The 20,011-nt window shown below is 37.2% G+C and overlaps 1 protein-coding gene across 1 annotated transcript in view; it reads right to left on the reverse strand.

The window, feature by feature from the left end:
- Cntnap5 (contactin associated protein family member 5) overlaps positions 1-20,011 on the reverse strand; it is an 824,707-nt gene that overhangs the window by 377,015 nt on the left and 427,681 nt on the right. Inside the window, exon 8 of the mRNA XM_046463789.2 lies at positions 3,100-3,364. Within this exon, the coding sequence (XP_046319745.1) occupies positions 3,100-3,364 (265 nt within the window). The remainder of the gene's footprint in view (positions 1-3,099; positions 3,365-20,011) is intronic.

Here is a 20,011-nt window from a genome sequence, read left to right on the forward strand (position 1 = left end):
AGCAGAGAGTTGACTTATAGCTTTCTTTTGAGAATTTATTGAAAGGGTTAGAATGGGTTCTATGATTCTACGTCTGCCCTCCATTTAAAACAGGAGGAACCTGAGGTTTAACAGAGCAATACTGATGCCTACCTTGTACCTGAGAAGTGCCCAGGGGAGCTGGAGCCTGGACCAGTAAAACCCATCATTGGCTTCTTTGCTCAGACTCTCTTCAGTGGGGAGGTAACATTTTGTGAAGCACTACAATTTAAAAACTATCTTTGGACTGATACTCCATACTTCTTTATTTCCTATTCTTACTGCCTTGCATTCTCTCAGCAGAAAAAAATAGAAACAAAAAAATGTCAGATCACTTTCAAAATAATTATAGCAGTGCTAATTTTCTTTTTACATTATTTAACATTTTACATGACATTCAAAACATTTTTCCTCAGTCTTCCTAAGAAAATGAACCAGGTGGTCTCTTACCTTTATAAATGCCCTGTTTTCTTAGTGATTCAGATTGACATGGTCATCACCAATCTCAATTCTAAGCATTTTTTCTAAGATTCTTTGAAATGGCAGCCATCTTCCTCATTAAAAAAATGGACTATGGTAGGTATTGATCAGGGAACAGATGAGAATTTTGACAGATCCTCAGGATCATATGACCATTGTGAATGTGGTCACCACTGTACATGGTATTTCATGATGAGCAGTAAAGAACAGGAAGTTCAAAGTGTGTTAAAGCAGGAAGCTGAAATATTATTTCATTCATTTAAGACTTGCCTAAACAAATTTTCTGATTCCTAAGAGCTAGAGTCACTGTGGTTCAAGTTCCTTGAAGATATTATCTGTTTCCATGCAGTGTCTGAATTTCCATATGGGCCAAAGAGCACTGGGGTGTTTAGCATTGGAAATACTGTGGAATACAGGGCAAAGTCCTTGGAAGCAGATAAACCTTTGAGAGAGACTTCAGCCTCTAGTGCCTTAGTTCTCATTTTAGATGATAATCCTACTGCAGAATACATACTAAGAGCTAAAACATATCTAAAAAAAAAAAAAAAAAAACATGTAAAATATATGATACTCAGTGAATATTTGTGCTTACTGGTACTTAGATATGTATAATTTGTTTTGTATTACACCAAAAACTTACTTAAAGTATACTAGAAGTCTATAAAGACAATGGCTTCCCCATGTTATGTGAATCCCACTTAACTCAAGAAAAATGCTTGTGAAAGAAACAATGATGGATCCTAAATGGCCCATTCTTCTTTGTAGACTACTGCATATTTGTCTGCAGACCCTTCATCTTACGCAGGGTCTCTTTTTATATGAGTTATTTAAGCAACAAACAATATAAACAATGAATATATATATAGCAACAGGATACAGAGGAAAATCATGTAATGGAAATCCAAAGGAAAGACCTTAGGTTATCAGTTATCTCGATCCCTTTAACTTACCTCTGATTCTGTTTTATTCTATGTGTGTTGGTCGAATAACTATGATCATGTCAGTTTCATTACGTCCCCGCCCCCGACAGACCCCCATGTCACAGTCCTATAGGATAAGTACCTGACCAGCAGGAAGCCTGCAATAGATGTTGGTTCTACCCTCATATCACAATGAAATGAGGTCCTTGACCTTCTTGCTAAAGGCATATGTAAGACTTTCAAGAAAGGAGACAACAAAAATAGAAAATGAAGAAAAATACAAAGAAGGGAATTTTTCATCTTACCAAGCACCATCACCTAAAACAACTAAATTCAGATGCCTTCCATTTTAAAAATGTATGGATATATTTATTTTGCAAGTCTCCTTATCATCCACAATACAAGAAACCCAAATATACTGCTTCTCCAAAGCATGTACACTGTACATAGCTCAAAGTGAAGGTTTCAGATATCCATGTGCTGACCTATCCATAGAAATTAACTTCCAACAGATCCAGGATGTTAGAAACATCAGACCTAGTCAAAAGTAAAGCTTTTAATATTGGATTTCATAATAAAATATGGTGCTGTATTACATTTTACATGACAACCATATATCAAGTGTAGCCCTGTTGGTCTTCACAAACTATTGGACAATATACTATCATATTTTCACTGCTTATGTGGGATTTTCATATCATAAAGCCAATAAGATCTCAAATACTTTCAAAAGAAGTTCCTTCAGAAATATAATTTTTTAAAATTTTTCTTGGCTGTCTCCCTGCTTCCCAAGTAGGCGAATGCCAGAAAACACAAACTCTTGAGCCATTTGAAAGACAAATTAAGAAATTCAATGCAAAATTTCCAAAATGCAGGAAGTTCTCCTTAGGGACAGAATTATGCAAGAGTTTTCTGAGACAGATGTCAGGAACTCAAACAGCACATTTTGAAATTTCCTTTCACTTATTTCAATATTTGAAAGACAGGTCTAAAATAACTGATGATTTTTCCCTTTTTGTAGTTGGATAAGGTGGCAGTTCTTACCAGCCTCTTTCTCAGTCATAAATGCATGTTAATGGACTGGCATGTGCTTAATAATACAGGCTGCACCTGGATTCTTTAGAGCCAAGAGCTGCCAGAGCCTGTACTATATTAAAACTGCATTTTTGACCTGAGGCCTACAAGTCTCTGTACTCAAACATTTCACCGATTAGAGAGAAACAGCCCAGTGCCAGCTCACATTTTTCTTCTCCAAATAAAGAGGATGGAGATTTAACTTTTATAACTCTGAACATAAAAAAATATTATAATTCTAAGTGATTAACTCACTCCCATTACTGGAAATCTAATAAATTTTATAAAACGCCTCTGACTGCACAAATTCTCTCTTAGCTTTAATGACGCTATGGAATAAGGCCCCTTCTCATGATAGGTCTTGACTTAGTATGGAAGCAAAGGAAATTTGTTAAGAAGATTCTCAACATTGCTAAGTGAGATATATTCTATTATGTAATGACCATCACAGTCTTCTGAAGTAATTTTTTTTTTCCAGTGCTCAAGTGATGAAGAACTTCTAAGTTGATCCCTCATGACTCACTGGCTGAACAAGGTACCATCCAAAAAAAATTTAAAAAAGGAGGAGGAGAAGAAATTCTGCTAGAAGGATATCATCAGACAGTACCTGTAAAGATTTCAGCTACGTGTTCTGTCATTTTCTGAATCACCAGTCTCAGGATTCCGGCCTCCAGGCTGAGCAGCAGGGTCCCTGAGCCTTCAGACATCTCTGTGGACAGAAGCAGACCATCCTTGTTCCATGTTCGAAACTGGAAACTCACTGAGAGCCCATCAATTTGGGGGGTGCCGGGCAGCAGCAAATAACTGCTGCTGGAGTTGACAAATGTGATGGGAACAATTTGTGGTTCGGAGCAGGAAAAAGTGACATTGCCCTGGAAAACAATAAAAATCAAACATATAAAAGCCATTTTTTATTCCGCAATCTGACAGCTGATATAAACAACCACCTGGAGCTGACCTTAATTTCAGGATCATTCCACATTCAGCTGCAAGATCTTAAAGGAAAAAATATGTCAGCTTTGCTCAGATATACTCGCAAGATTGTTTTCTGCTCCCGTTTTAAGGATCACAGTGCTATCTGCAAAGAGGGCCATCTGAGTCTCCAGGAAGATAAGGGGATGGAAACATCAACATTTTCTAGGGAACCAAAGATATAAAAATAATTACTTTCACTCATGGAATAAATCCATATGGCAAGCCAGCTATGTGCCAAGCTCTGGGATGGCTTTTAAAGAGATACACATGGAAAAAAACTTTGTTTAAAATGTGGGTTGTGCTTAAAGAGAGATAGATATCAGCTCCCAAGGGATCCTGGTAGAAGAAATAACTAGATCAGAAAAGCTATCACAGAGAAGGAATGCTTGCATCAAAGGAGGTAGGAAAAGAGAGGAATGAGTGAGGCTTGGTTGACATTTTCTGCAAAAAGCAAAGTGTGGGCAAAAGCTTGGAAAAGTTGGCAAAATGACACCCTGGGAACTACAGAGAACTTGGCATTTCTCAGTAGTGAGTCGGGCAGGAAGTTCCAGACAGCTTAAAGGAGGTGAGGCTGAAAGGAGAATTAAGACAGAGTTTAAAAGCCCTTCTGTGCTTGCCCAAACTTTTTACTCCAACTTAGATGACATTGGTCATATTTTTAATTTACTAATAGTATTTGCAATAGCATAAGATAGAAAGTGAATGAATATTGTATATAGAACAGAACCAGAAAGAATAAGATTATTCTCTGTGTAATAAGGGGGCAGTGTCTCCAAGTTTATATGAGAATGACTAGACTGTTTCTACATTATAAAGTTATAAGAAATTAAAAACACAAATCTGTGTGCTCAACTGAGCAATAGGCTGTAGTGACTTCTAATAGATAGGTTAAGGAGAAAGCTCGCATAACACCTTATATTGTGAATAAGTGTTATGAGAGCCATTTGGAATTTACATCACAAACTTCAGAACTGACTACATCCTACTTTTCAACCCTGCCATTTCTCTCCTTTAGCCTCCAAACACTAATCTGCACAACAATACTGTGAGCTGCATCAGGTAAAATCATGGAAATACCCATATACACATTACATTCCTTGTAAATGTTTCTTTTCAAGGCCACTGAGCAGTTGCCTTTGCAAGATGCTCTGGTTTGACCTTTTCTAGCCTGCTCCCATAGCCAGCACCACTTAATGCAAAGAGAGAGAGAGAGAGAGAGAGAGAGAGAGAGAGAGAGAGAGAGAGAGAGAGAGAGAGATTTTCCAGAGGAACACCCTAACTTGAATTACTGCCTGAATTTAATTTCCACTGAGGTGGCCAAAGGGCAGAATTAGCTAGAACAGCTGTCAATCTTACAGCAAGTTAATGGATCAAATCCAATAACTTCTTTCCCAGAAAAGCATCCCTAGGTCTCAACCATGTTTGTTTAAGATACACTTGTATGCCTGAAAAATACTCATCCCAAAACAAACTTTTTTCACACACAAGTACATTTTTAAGAAGCCAATCATCAATAACACTGCTACGAATATATGCTTGCATGAATCATTTGCTGTAGTTCTTTAGATGTTTTCTTCTCTTTACATTAGATTCCCATAAGTGAATTAATGAGTCAAAGGATAACACTTTTGGTATCCATCAAAAAAAAAAAAAAAGTGCCCACACATTAGACTGCACCGCCATGTCAAATAGTAGGCTTAGAATTTCCAAATATAGCCAGTGAATTTTGCACAGTGATGTGATCATCTATTCAAGTACTGATTTAAAGAATATACAAAATCCCAGCTATTTGGTAGGTTGAGGCAGGAGGATTGCAAGGTTGAGATCAGCCTGGTCAACTTAGCCATACCCTGTCTCAAAATAAAAGAAAAAAAAATGGTGGGGATCTAACTCAGTGATAGAGTACACATTGGTTCAATCCCTAGCATCACAAAAATAAATAAATAAGCACACACATAAAAAACTAAATAAATAAATGACACACAAACTAGGATCAGATACAATAAGTAACTTAACAAAATCCCTTTGTCTTGCTAGACAATGGGAGGGAAGCATGTATTTTTCAAACTGTGAAGACTTCGCATCTAGCCACCATCATGGTGCATCCTTCCGTGCTCTTGGTGCCACCATGGAACCAGAGACTTCTGAGTGTTATCTCATCACTATTTCATTTGCATTTTTTGGATTTGTGGTAAATTTCCTTTAAAGAATGAAAACATTCCCACTGATGATGAACTAATTTTGGCAAGGTTATCTTTAAAAGCCAAAATCATGAGCACTTTACAGAGAAGGTAGGGGATAGTTGTAACTTTTCTTTCCTTTTTCTTTCCCTGAGGTCAGTATCACCTCCTGTAACAAAGTTGCCAGAATACAACTGTACCCCAAATTTGAATCTGTGTAAAAAGAATAATGGGTAGGAAATTGTAAAGAAAATGAAGGCAAAGACCATTGAAGTTGTTAAAATCTCCACTTGAAGTTGTTTATTTAAAACTTAAAGTTCAACCCGACTCAAGTCTTATTCTGAGTACCTTCCCCAAGACAGCCATGGAAGGCTGATGTCAGGACAGTAGAAAACTGGAAGAACTGAGACTCTTTCATTATTTGATCTGTTCACTGATAAGGACTTGACAGTTCCCTTTCCTGTTTCCCTCCATCCTATTTTTAATGGCCTCAACTGCTTGAGAACTATAGGACAAGGTTAGCTCCAAATATGAAGTCTCCCTGGATTAGACCCTTGGAACAAGAATTTCAAATAACTGCTTTCAGGAATTCTTACTGCCATAGATAAAGCCATGAGTAGTAATCAACAATTTGCTCAACAAGGTAAAGGAAAACTTTGAAATCCACTGGGTATTTTCTCTGTCTTTGACTGGTTTTCCTGGCTCCCTGTAGTTAACTCTCCTCTCTACCTTCACTCAGTTCCTTTTATACTTTCCTGGGTTCCCATGCAGCTGGTGAAGCTGTCTTTGTTTTTAAGAGTGTGCCCTTGTTCTGTTCTCCATGGGCAAAACCAAGGGCAAGAAGGTATGAGTGAATGGGAAATTCCCTCTACCCCAATTCTGACCCATTGAATGTGTTTCTAGCTCAGCTTCCCATCACAGGGCTACTGCATGACAATTCTGCTTCTAAGCCCATTTCATTGTGCTTGATGCCAGGGCATGAAAAGTGCCACACAGTACTGAGAAGTATCAATAATCAGCACCATCCACTCCAGTGGGGAGAAAGAAGAAAGTGTTAGTTAGCTACCTGTAGAAGTGCTACTTTTGAAATCAACTTTGACTATTTGATAATTTTCAATAGTGCCATTTCTGATAACAGAATCTTTCTCAAGGTAACATTTGAGAATTTGACAACATTCACCAGGTTCTGGTTGAATGAGGGTCTTCAGCATCCACCAATCATTTAGAAGTGCCATGAAAGGAAACAATTTGCTTTAGAATTGTGTCAAAACAGACATGGAAAATGGTCAGAAGACTGCATTTTAACTGATCTACCTCTTTCATCTATTTCTTCAAATTTCATTCCTTTCATCCCCAAAGAAGGGAGCAAGAGAAACAATAAAAGAGGTAAATAGGGAGCCTACATCATGGGAACAAATTTTTACTCCTCACACTTCAGATAGAGCCCTAATATCCAGAGTATACAAAGAACTCAAAAAATTAAACAATAAGAAAACAAATAACCCAATCAACAAATGGGCCAAAGACCTGAACAGACACTTCTCAGAGGAGGACATACAATCAATCAACAAGTACATGAAAAAATGCTCACCATCTCTAGCAGTCAGAGAAATGCAAATCAAAACCACCCTAAGATACCATCTCACTCCAGTAAGATTGGCAGCCATTATGAAGTCAAACAACAACAAGTGCTGGAGAGGATGTGGGGAAAAGGGTACTCTTGTACATTGCTGGTGGGACTGCAAACTGGTGCGGCCAATCTGGAAAACAGTATGGAGACTCCTGGGAAAGCTGGGAATGGAACCACCATTTGACCCAGCTATTGCCCTTCTTGGACTTTTCCCTGAAGACCTTAAAAGAGCGTACTACAGGGATACTGCTACATCGATGTTCATAGCAGCACAATTCACAATTGCTAGACTGTGGAACCAACCCAGATGCCCTTCAATAGATGAATGGATAAAAAAATGTGGCATTTATACACCATGGAGTATTACGCAGCACTAAAAAATGACAAAATCATAGAATTTGCAGGGAAATGGATGGCACTAGAGCAGATTATGCTTAGTGAAGCTAGCCAATCCCTAAAAAACAAATACCAAATGTCTTCTTTGATATAAGGAGAGCAACTAAGAACAGAGCAGGGAGGAAGAGCAGGAAGAAAAGATTAACATTAAACAGATACATGAGGTGGGATGGAAAGGGAGAGAAAAGGGAAATTGCATGGTAATGGAGGGAGACCCTCATTGTTATACAAAATTACATATAAGAGGTTGTGAGGGGAATGGGAAAATAAACAAGGAGAGATATGAATTACAGTGGATGGGGTAGAGAGAGAAGATGGGAGGGGAGGGAGGGGGGATGGTAGAGGATAGGAAAGGTAGCAGAATACAACAGTTACTAATAGGGCATTATGTAAAAATGTGGATGTGTAACCGATGTGATTCTGCAATCTGTATTTGGGGTAAAATTGGGAGTTCATAACCAACTTGAATCTAATGTATGAAATATGATATGTGAAGAGCTTTATAATGTTTTGAACAACCAATAAAAAAAATTAAAAAAAAAAAAAAGATTTTTTTTAAGCATTGTAAAATGATATGCTAAGCATAGGAATTTAGATGTTGCATGCAAAACTCTTATCTTTTTTCGTTCTATAGTTATTAAATGTACACTACAGCTGTAATTGGTGTGAAGAGTGACATGGAAAGGAAAGGTACCTTGTGCTCTCCAAGGTAAAGTCACTAGTGCTGGCCTCATGGAAGAGATTAAGAAGAATTCAATAAACTGGCATGGATCTTTTTCCCTCTCCATCTTTTATAAGACCTACAGGGGTTTTCTATCCAAAAGAAAGTTACTCTAAATTGGAAGAACTAAGTCTTTAGTGTATTATGTTTCTTTCTTGACAACATTCACCAGGTTCTGGTTGAATGAGGGTCTTCAGCATCTGACTGAAGTTGCTGGTCTAGACTATAATGAGGACTCCCGGGGATGACAAACGTCTCAGGTCTCTAGGTATCCTAAGTAGGAGCCTCTCTTAATTTCCAAGATGGCATTTCTTAGTAACTTATGTTTCTTTCTCATATGTGCCAAAAATTACTCTCTACTGAGGACCTGCAACTAAAGGTAGAGAAATAAAAGATTCATTTTTTATTTTGTTTTTTGCTTCCCCCTTGAGCTGAGACATTATCATTTCAACTTCCCTTGCTCTCAGACTAGAATTTATGCCATCGATTCCCCTGGTTTTCAAGCTTTCAAACTCAGACTGAATTATACCACTGTTTATTTCTGTTTTTTCCTTGGGTCTTCAGTTTGGAAGTGACAGATGGTAGGACTTCCTAGCCTCCATAATAGTCATTTCCTATTAAATAAATTATATATATATATATATATATATATATATATATATATATATATATACACATACACACACACACCACACATATATAGATAGATAGTATGTGTGTGTGTGTGTGTGTGTGTGTGTGTGTATATATATATATATATATATATATATAAACTATGAATATATAAATACATATATATCCTGATTTTTTTCCTGTGGAGAAAACTAATACAAATAGTAATGGGGGAGAGGAAGGAAAGGAAACTTATTCATGTGAAATGTACAGACATAATTGATAGGAAGTGCTGGTCAGACAAAGAGTGAGGGTCAAGTGTGGCTCCCATTGTCCTCTACTTGCACAGTGGACTTCAACAGGAAAGGACAGATGTCTCCTGATTGCTGATAGACCATCACATACTTTGGTGGTATAAACTGGTCACTGGCACCACCCCAATAGAGTGTGAGGACACACTAAGAGAAAAAAAAAAGCTCTTAAACTTGCTCAAAGTTTTCATTTGGCATTGCTCCTAGGATAACCTGACTCCTAAGCATACTTGAGCCTTCCTCCCTCCACCAGGAGTGACCCCTCCTAGCTCTGCACACAACTTTATGCTCTTCCCCCAGGGCAAGTGAAACTCTCTCCTTGTTCACACCTGCAGGAAAGTTATTAAATGTACATTACAGCTGTTGAGTTATTAATTGTACACCTGCAGGTTTACCCATAACCCCACCCCCAAGGTGGCTGATTCTCTACTGGCTTTCCATGGTATGTGCTACCTGCAGAAATTTATCATATTTCTTATAATATGGCTTATAATAATTAGCTACTTTTTGATGACTGCATAATTCTTACATAATAGGACATTTGTAATTTGGTATAGAGCATCTTGCTTTTAATTCTGAGAAGAATGTAAGAGTATCTAAATCTAGGCATACTGGATTCTTTTCATAAATATTTGCTGAGAAAGCCCTACCTTCCCTCTTGTGTCCTCAAATTGGGAGGATGAAAACAGGGTTGATGTAGGATAGCATGAGACCTCATGCATGGTGCCTACCATTGCTCCTGTCTTGTTCTGTTTCTTCAGACTTGACACTTTTCTGGATGACTAGAAACAAGTCATTTCCAGGGCCTCAGTTTCCTTATTGGTGACCTAAGATTATTTGCATGGATACTTCTAGGATTCCCTAAGGTTCTTTCATTCTTGGGTGCCTCAAAATGAATATTTTTCTTCTATCTTTTCTTTGGAGAGGGATTGGTCATCATCTTTTGTTGGCATAATAATTATAATCATGTATTTTTATTTAAAAATTCTTTTCCAATGAATAATCAGAGCATAAAGAGGAAGAACAAAGCCTTCTCTTACCAATTCCTGTCTCAATGCAGAAAAGCACATGAATCACCAAAAATGTTAATGATATTTTTAAAGTACATAGAAAATGATATAAAAAATCAAAGCCCAATATTTTCCAGAGAAGGAGAACCAATTTTTGACTGTCTATTCTTCCTCTTCCCTGGAAATATACTCTAAAGTATTTCACAAAAAGAATGCTAGGTTAATGCTAAACTATGGAGTGGCTAACAGTTTATTGGAGATGATGGAGTGAGAGAAACTATCTGCAGGGTGTGGTTCCAAGGCCTGTTCAATGCAAAGCATAGGAAAACACTGAGACTGAATGTAGGTTGTGAACAGCACCTTCCTTCTGAATGTAACCAGGCAATTGTGCCACCCCATCGGAAGGGTGTCAAATGCTGAGTGAAATCCAATAAAACTTATCCAACTAAAAGCTTTTGTCTGTGACAGAGGGACTCATCAAAAAGGAGATCTTGTAGTAATAACATAATTATAGCCATCTCATGACTGATGGGTGGGAGTATCATGACAGTGGCTTTCCTTCTTGAAGCCTTCTGACAGGGAGAACTCGATACCGTTTAAGTCTTTGTTAGGTGACTACAGAATGAATCAAATAAATGGACTCTGATCTTTTACATGGAAGGACCAATTTCAGAAGATGCTGCTCTGCTGACAGACGCAATAATGAAACATCACAGTGGGCTGAACGTGAGTGTATGAGAAGGAACAGACGGAGCTGTCTTGGGCAGTGAGCTAAGGGCTCTCTGTGTTTGCAGAACATTCCTTAATATAAAATCCAGCAAAGCTTCATTGGTTACCAGGTATTTTAGCCAGATCTCAATTTATGACATAAATGTCAAAATGTATTAGGCTAGAAAATGGAGCTAGCAGAACTGAGAAGAGAAATGTTCTTCAATAGGTTAATGGGAAATAATACACAGCTTCATAATTAAATACATTCCTTTCCTTGTTTTGCTTGAGGTCATTGATGAATATGACCAATTTCAGACCTTACCAGCAAAAGATAATTGTTCCTGAATTTTCTACTTAGCTGTTTGCCTTTATGTTATGTTTCTGTTAGATAAAAATTTTGAAAGAGAGTGGATTCCTATTTGTAAAACTTGGGTTGGCTTGATAGACTATGGCTTATGGCTAATGTGTGTCATTTCTGGTGTATTGATTATCAGTATTTCCCATTCATTGGTATTTTTCCTCCAGTCGAATCAAGTAGTTGAATTTGTAAGGGCATTCTTTCTGGACTCATATCACTTTCCCAAAGACCTCTAGTAATATCTACTTTTGGTGAATCAAACCATTTAGATATGTGGAAGACTCTCAAACATTAACATCTGCTCAGGTTTCAATGATAACCAGAACATCAGAAGTATAAATAAGAGAAATGTGAAGAACATACAAAGGCCGTAGTCTCTTGTCCATCTCAATAAGATGGATATCCCTATTATTCAACCCTTGTAGGGCTTCACCATCCCCAACACTGCTCACCAGCTTGGCAGTAAGACACTAGTCTGGGTTTCTTATGGTTTTTATCTATAATGCTCCCCAGAGGATTATGTATTGAAGTCTTAGTCCCAAGTGCAACCAAGTTCAGAGGTGGGACTTTTGGAAACTGATTGAACAATGAAGACTCTGTTCTCATCTCCAAATTAACATTTTGATGGCATTATTGAAAGGTGGAACTTTGGTGAAGGAGTTGGTCCTTGGGGGCAACATCTTGTCCCCTGTCACCTCTTCATCTCTCCCTTTCCTTCCCTTCCCTTCTTTTCTACCCCACCCCCACTCCCTTTCCCCTGTCTCTATGAGCTGAGCAGCTTTCTTCTTTCTCACCCTCTGCCATGATGTTCTGCCTAACCTCAGGCCCAAACAATGGAGCTGGCCAACTGTGGACTAAAACCTCTGAAATCATGAGCCAATATAAATCTTTCCTCTTTTTAGTTATTCAAATCAGGGATTTTGATCACAACAACAAAAGGCTAGCTAATCCAGGGTTCAAGTCATCTGGGAAACATAAAAAAAAAAAAAAAAGAGAGTGACCATTCTGTTGAAATAGGGCCTGTGGTCACAGATCAAGGTAGGCTTGTAATTAATTATGAACAAAGCTTGCTGACAAAGATGGAAATGAGAGAAAAGTATTACAAGGGATGGGCCAGAGAAATGGACTGGTGTGTAAACTACCCACTGCCACCAGGAATCCTCAAATGTCATTATGGGGAAGTCCTGCTCCATCCCTCAGTTATCATCCCTGAGAGGGGATGATAAGCCAGTCCAGGATAGCTAAGTACAATTTTTAAGACCCCAAGGTAATAGAGCAGACCCAGCTTGAAGTTCTGCTTACCTTGACTGGTTTCAGAGTTTCTTAAATGTGCCACTTCCAAGGGTTATATTACTGTGCTGAGCTGTTATTTACAAAGAATTTTTAATGTGGGTGTTTGTTTTGTTTTTAATCATCATCCAGACATCACAACACCCTGGTGAGTAAAAAAAAAAATAAAGCTAGCCGTGCAAGGCTGAGCTTCAATCATGAAGCATCAAACAAAGGCAATCAAGCATTTATAAGCTGGGGAAAAATGATCTTGATTCAATCTAATTTGTGGGAAAAGATTTCAAAGCCAGTTCTTGATTTTCCAAATGAGTACAACCATTTCTAATTTGATTTGTCTGAAAACTACCAGGACTGACTGGCATGCTATCAGCAAATGTAGAGGCAGGACTGCCCTATGTGTCAAAACTATTTTCCTGGTTCACAGACTTGGGAAGAGTAAGGGATCAAAGTTAAGACTCTATTTCACGTTTGAAGAGAGACTCCTTCATATTAGCATGTTTTTTTTTACTCAGAAGATATTTACGAAACTGTTCTTAATGGTCATACTGGATTTTCATGGGTCAGGACACAGACCAGAAGGGAGTCAGCCTGAGACTTTGCCCACCTCAAGCATTCACAGCAACAAGATGAAGCTTCCAGAACATCGTCATCACAACTGTGATCAAGTGCCATGAAGCTGACATACATGTTGATGAGACAGCATGCAATAGAGCTATCAAATAGAGTCTATTTTGATCTGAGCTTTACAGGACAAGTAGGCAGGAGTGAAGATGGAAACAGGATTTGTTTAGAGGGGAAATGAGAGGACAAACACTGGGAAGACCATGATGACTTTCAGAAATTTAAGGGAGAATAGATGCTTGTCATTAACATACACAGCCAAGTGTTTGTTCCTGCTAAAGGAAGCCCTCAAGCATAGAAATCACACCTCTTGGAGTTTCATCAAGGGGACATCGTAGAGAAAGGCATATTTAGTAATGGAGGGAAGGCTCCACTAATAGCCTAAGTTCATAGGGAGGTCAGAAGACAGTTTCCTCATAGCCTTCTCCTCTCCTCCCAGCAGCTCCCAGCAGGACCAGTGAACAGAGGAGACTGAAAACCACACACTGCCCGTGGCTTCAGAGGTCCTCTTCTGCCTCTGCCTCTTCCTTTTCCCCCTCAAACCTGCCCTCCTAGTTTCAGCATCTTGACTCTGGTCTCAGTTTGGGCTCCGTGTGTGTCTGTCTTGTCTTGAGTCCTGTGCTTTGTGTTTCCTTCCTATGCACTAGAGAGGAACATAATCCACCCAAGATTTTAGCTTTTGCAAATAGTGTTGACTTTGAGTTTCACATAAATCCCAGAGAAGGATCTTGGGAGTTGGTGGGAGGAGCGTCGGAGAGAATGGAAAATGGACCCAGGATTAAGCTAAAGACTTTTAAGTTTTTAAACTGAAAGATAAAATTGAAGCTTTATTTTGAGAACTCTTCAAGTTTTGTTACCAACTATTACAAAAAGATATTTGGAAATATAAATCAAGAAACCAAAAATATTAATAATCCCTTTGACACATCATTTTGAATTCTAGATATCTATTCTCAAGAAATAATCTGAAATTGGACCAATACTGAACGTTATAATATGCAATAAAACAAAACTGGGTCTAAAATTATGGGAATAGTTAAGTAAATTATGGTATATACATATGATATACTATTTGCCACCACTAATGATGAGGTTTATGGTAAACATAAAAATGGCTTACAATTTCAAATTGAATTAATAAAATGCAAATTTGCACACATGAATCAGGTAGAATACAGTAACATAAATACATGTGTATAAAACAGATTAATTTGCTTACTAGTGGCTCTTTCTGGTGGAATTATGGTGATACATAGTGTTATGGCTTGCATATAAAGTGTCCTCTGAAAACTCATGTGTGAGACAATGCAGAAATAGTTAGAAGGTGGAACAATTAGATTACAAAGAGCTGTAAGCTAATCATGGATTGACCCATTTTGTGGATTGATAATTTGAAAGGATTATGGGCTGAGTGGTAAGTGTGGCAGTCAGAATATGACTAGAGTGATAGGTCACTGGGAATGGGTCTTTGGGATTTACATTTTGTCTCCTCATTCTTCTCTGCTTCCTTGCTGCTATCAACTAAGCAATTTTTCTCCATCACATCCTTCTACCATGATTATCCAAGATGGCTTTATCTCAGGCCCAGGGCAATGGAGTCAGCCATCCATAGATTGAAAGCTCTGAAACCATGAACCAAAACAAATCTTCACTCCTCTCAGTTTGTTCTTTCAAGTATTTTGATCATACCAAAGTGAAAAGCTTATTTACACATGTAGTTTAAAATTTCTATATTTTCAACATATTTAAAATGAAGCATTATTCTTAAAATGCTACCCAGAGCAATTAGAAGAAAGAAATTAAAGGGACACAAATAGGAAAAAACTCAAACTATCACTATTTGCTGATGACATGATTCTATATTTAGAAGATCCAAAAATTTCCACCAAAAAACTTCTAGAACTAATGAATGAATTCAGCAAAGTAGCAGGATATAAAATTAACACAAAAATCAAATACATTCCTATACATCAGTGATGATTTCACTGAAAGAGAAATTAGGAAAACTGCCCCATTCACAATAGCCTCAAAAAAAAGAAAGAAAGAAAAAAATGGGAAATCAATCTAACAAAAGAGGTAAAACACCTCTACAATGAAAGCTACAGAACACTAAAGAAAGAAATTAAGAAGATCTTTACAAGATGGAAAGATCTCCCAGCTTTTGGATAGTCAGAATTAACATTGTCAAAATTGCCAAAAGTATTATAACAATTTAATGCAATTCCTAATAAAATTCCAGCGACATTTTTCATCGAAATAGAAAGAGCAATCATAAAATTCATCTGGAAAGCAATCGTAAGCAAGAAAAGTGAAGCAGGAGGCATCAAAATACCAGAACTTAAATTATACTGTGGAGCCATAGTAACAACAATGGCATGGTATTGGCACCTACACAGACACACAGACCAATGAATAGAAGACACAGTGAAAAACCTTTAAATTCAGTTATCTCATACTGCACAAAGGTGCCAAAAACATACATTAGAGAAAAAGATAGCCTTTTCAACAAATTGTGCTGGGAAATTATGTAGCAAAATGAAATTAAACCCCTCTTACTCTGCACAAAAATCAACTCAAAGTGGATGAAGGATTTAGGCATTAGAACAGACACCCTGCACCACCTACTAGAAGAAAATATAGGCCCAAATCTCCTCCATGTTGACTTAGGAACTGACTTCCTTACCAAGACTCCTAAAGTGCAAGAAGTAAAATCAAGAATCAATAAATGGTATGGAATCAAACTAAAAAGATTCTTCACAGCAAAGGAAGCAATCAATAATGTGAAGAGAGAGCCTATAGAGTTGGAGAAAATCTTTACAACATGCATCACCAATAAAGTATTAATCTCCAGGATATATAAAGAAATCAAGAAACTTAACATAAAAAATAACCCAATCAATAAATGGGCTAAGGAACTAAGCAGACACTTCACAGAAAAAGAAATAAAATCGATCAACAAATATATGAAAAACTGTTCAACATCTCTAGCAATTAGAGAAATGCAAATTAAAACTACAAAGAAATTTCATCTCACTCCAAGCAAATGGCAATTACCAAGAATACAAACAACAATAAATGTTAGCAAGTATGTAGGGAAAAATGTACACTCATACATTGCTGATGGGACTGCAAATTGGTACAACCACTATGGAAAGCAGTATGGAGATTCCTTAGAAAACCTGAAATGGAACCAGAATTTGACCCAGTTATCCTGGATTTATACCCAAAAGGACTTAAATCAGAATACTACAGTGAGGCAGCTGTAGCAATGTCTATAGCAGCTCAATTTACAATAGCTAAACTATGGAACCAAACTAGGTGCCCTTCAACAGATGAATGGAAAAAGAAATTGTGGTACATATACACAGTGGAATATTAATCAGCCTTAAAGAAGAATGAAATTATGGCATTTGCAGTAAATGGATGGAACTGTAGAATATCATGCTAAGCAAAATAAGCCCATCCCAAAGAACCAAAGGCTGAATGTTTTCTCTGATATGCAGATGCTAATTCGAAATAAGGGGAGGTAGTGCTAAGGAAGGATAGAGGACTCGGGATTAGGCAGAGGGGAATAAAGGGAGGGGAAACAATATGGGGGTAGGAATTATAGTAGAATTAATTGGACATTATTACACTATGTGTGTATGGGATTACACAACCTGTATTAACTCTACATCATAAACAACCAGAAGAATGAGGAATTATACTCCATGCATGTATGATGGGTCAAATGCATTCTACTGTCATGTATAACTAATTAGAACAAATAAAAAAATAAGTAATAAATAAAATGAAGCACAGAATATTGTTTGTTGTTTTGTGGTGCTGGGAATAGAACTCAGGTCTTCACTCATGCTAGGACAGTGCTCTAACACTGAGTTATCCTAATTTAAAAATTAAATAAACAGAGGCCAGGGTACAAGAATAATCCAATACATGAAAATCAAGAAGTACAATAAAGCACATTAAAAGAGGAAAGCATAGAATTCACACAATCATCTTCATCGAAGCAGAAAAAGCATTTGACAAAATTCACAGTTCTTTCATGATGAAAATTTTCAACAAATTAATTATAGAAGGAATAATCCTCAATAGAGTAAAGAACTCATATGACAAGCCCATGTCTAATGTCATTCTCAACAGCAAGGAGTTGAAAACTTTCCATCTGAGATCAGGAGTAAGGTAAGGGTGCCCATTCTCACCCCTTCTGTTTAACAGAGTACTGGAAGCATCATCACAAGCAACTAAGAAAGGAAAAGAAATAAATGGCATTGAAACCATAAAGGAAGAATTAATATTATATCTATTACATATCTTCTATTTATAGAAAACCCTAAGGACTCCACTAAAAATTTGTTAGAACTAATAAACAAATTCAGTAAAGTTGCAGGACATAAAACTAAGATTAAAAAGATCAGTTACACTTCTACACATTAAGAGAAGACTCTCTGAAAATGTACAATGATGTAAAAAAGCTTAGTAGTGGGCTGGGATTGTGGCTCAGTAGCAGAGCGCTTGTCTCACACATATCAGGCACTGGGTTTGATCCTCAGGACCACATAAAAATAAATAAAATAAAGGTACTGTGTCTATCAAAACTAAAAAAAAGAAAATTGAAAATAAAGCTTAGTAATAACTTTAACCCAAGAGGTAAAATATCTTTATGCTGAAAATTATAAGACATTATAAGAAATTGAGGACACATAAATAAATGGAAAGACATCTCATGTTCATAGCATCAAGAAAATCAACATTGTTAAGATGTTTATACAACACAAAGTAAGCTATATATTCAATGAAATCATAACTAATTTACACTGGCATTCTGCATAGAAATAGAAAAAAAAGTCCAAAAATTGGAATGGGACCACAAAAGATCCCAGATAGTGTAAGTAATTTTGAGATAGAAGAGCAAAGTTAGAGGCATCACACTTCCTGATTTCAAAATGTGTTACAAAGCCATACTACTCAAAATAGTATGGTACTGGCGTACTCATACATAAACCAATGGAACATTATCCAGGTCTCAGAAATAAATCCATGCTCACATAGTGAACTGTCATTTGAAAAGGGTATCAAGGATGCACAATGGGGAAAAGATGTTTTCTTTAATAATGTTTAAAAAGAGGATTCACCCCTACAAAAATGTTGAATTGGAACCATGCCTTACAAAAATTCATTTAAAATAACTTCAGCACTTAAATACTATAGGTAGATTAAAAAAAAAGAGTATTGCAGTTTCAGGTCTTATATTTAAATATTTAAAAGTAAAAAATCTTTGTTTGACATTGTTCTTTTTTTTTAAAGAGAGAGAGAAAGAGAGAGAGAGAGAGAGAGAGAGAGAGAGAGAGAGAGAGAATTTTTTAATATTTATTTTTCAGTTTTTGGTGAACACAACATCTTTATTTTATTTTTATGTGGTACTGAGGATCGAACCCAGCGCCCCGAGCATGCCAGGCGAGCGTGTTACCACTTGAGCCACATTCCCAGCCCTGACATTGTTCTTTAGAACAAGTCTTTCTTTTTTTCTTTTCCCTATTTTTTTCCCCTGCAGTACTGGAGATTGAACTCAGGTATGCTCTACCACTGAGCAACATCCCCAGATGTACTATTTTTTTTTAATTTTTTTTTACTTTCAGACAATGTCTCACTAAATTACTGAAACTGGCCTAGAACGTCTGATCCTCCTGCTTCAGCCTCCAGAGTAGCTGAGATTACAGGTGTGCACCACCATGCCAAGTTTGGCAATGCCCTTAAGTATGGCAACACAAGCACAAACAATGAAAGTAAAATAAATAAGTAAGAATATCTCAAAATCAAAATACTCTGCACAGTAACAAAAGCAATCAACACATGGAAAGACCATGCACAGGATGGGAGAAAATTTTTACAAACTCTATATCTGATGAGGGTAATATCCAAAATATCTAAGGAATTCATATTACTCAATAGCAAAAGCAAAAAAAAAAAAAACAAAAACAAAACCCCTCAAAAACACAAATAATCTGATTTTAAAAACTGGACTAAAACCTAAATGAGGATTCTTCCAAAACAAATATTCATTTAGCCAACAGGCACATGAGAAAGAGCTCAACACTGGTAATCACAAGGGAAATGCAAATCAAAACCACAATGAAATATCATTGCAATCTGTTAATAGGGCTATTGTCAAAAAGATATGAGAAAAGATGTGTTTACGAAGGTGTAGAGAAAAAGGAATTGGGGAATCTTACAGGAAATGGTATGGAAAGTCCTCAAAAACTTAAAAATAGATCTACTATATATCTGAGTGGTATTACTTCTTTTTTTCCTCCTCCTCCTCCTCCTCCTCCTCCTCCTCCTCCTCCTCCTCCTCCTCCTCCTCCCAGTACTGGTGATCAAAGCCAGTGGTGCTCTTCCACTGAAGTGCATTCTCAATCCTTTTTGACTTTTCATTATAAGACATGGTCTCACTAAGTTGTCCAGGTTAGCCTCTAACCTGTGATCCTCCTGCCCTAGCTTCCCAAGTAACTTGGATTACAGGTGTATGCCACTGGGCTTGGCTTGTACTACTTTTTACATGAAAAGACTCCTATAGTGACATTTACTGGTCAAAGAGATTGTGGTAGAAATCTCTATCTACTCAAGATCCATTCTCTTTACTTTTCTTGAGAGTGGAATGTTCATGAACTTAAGGTGACAACATGCCCAACTGGGTGACTACA

Source organism: Marmota monax, unplaced genomic scaffold (assembly GCF_021218885.2).
Source record: "Marmota monax isolate L192 unplaced genomic scaffold, Marmota_monax_Labrador192_F-V1.1 WCK01_AAM20220418_F8-fsc00034, whole genome shotgun sequence".
NCBI lineage: Eukaryota > Metazoa > Chordata > Mammalia > Rodentia > Sciuridae > Marmota > Marmota monax.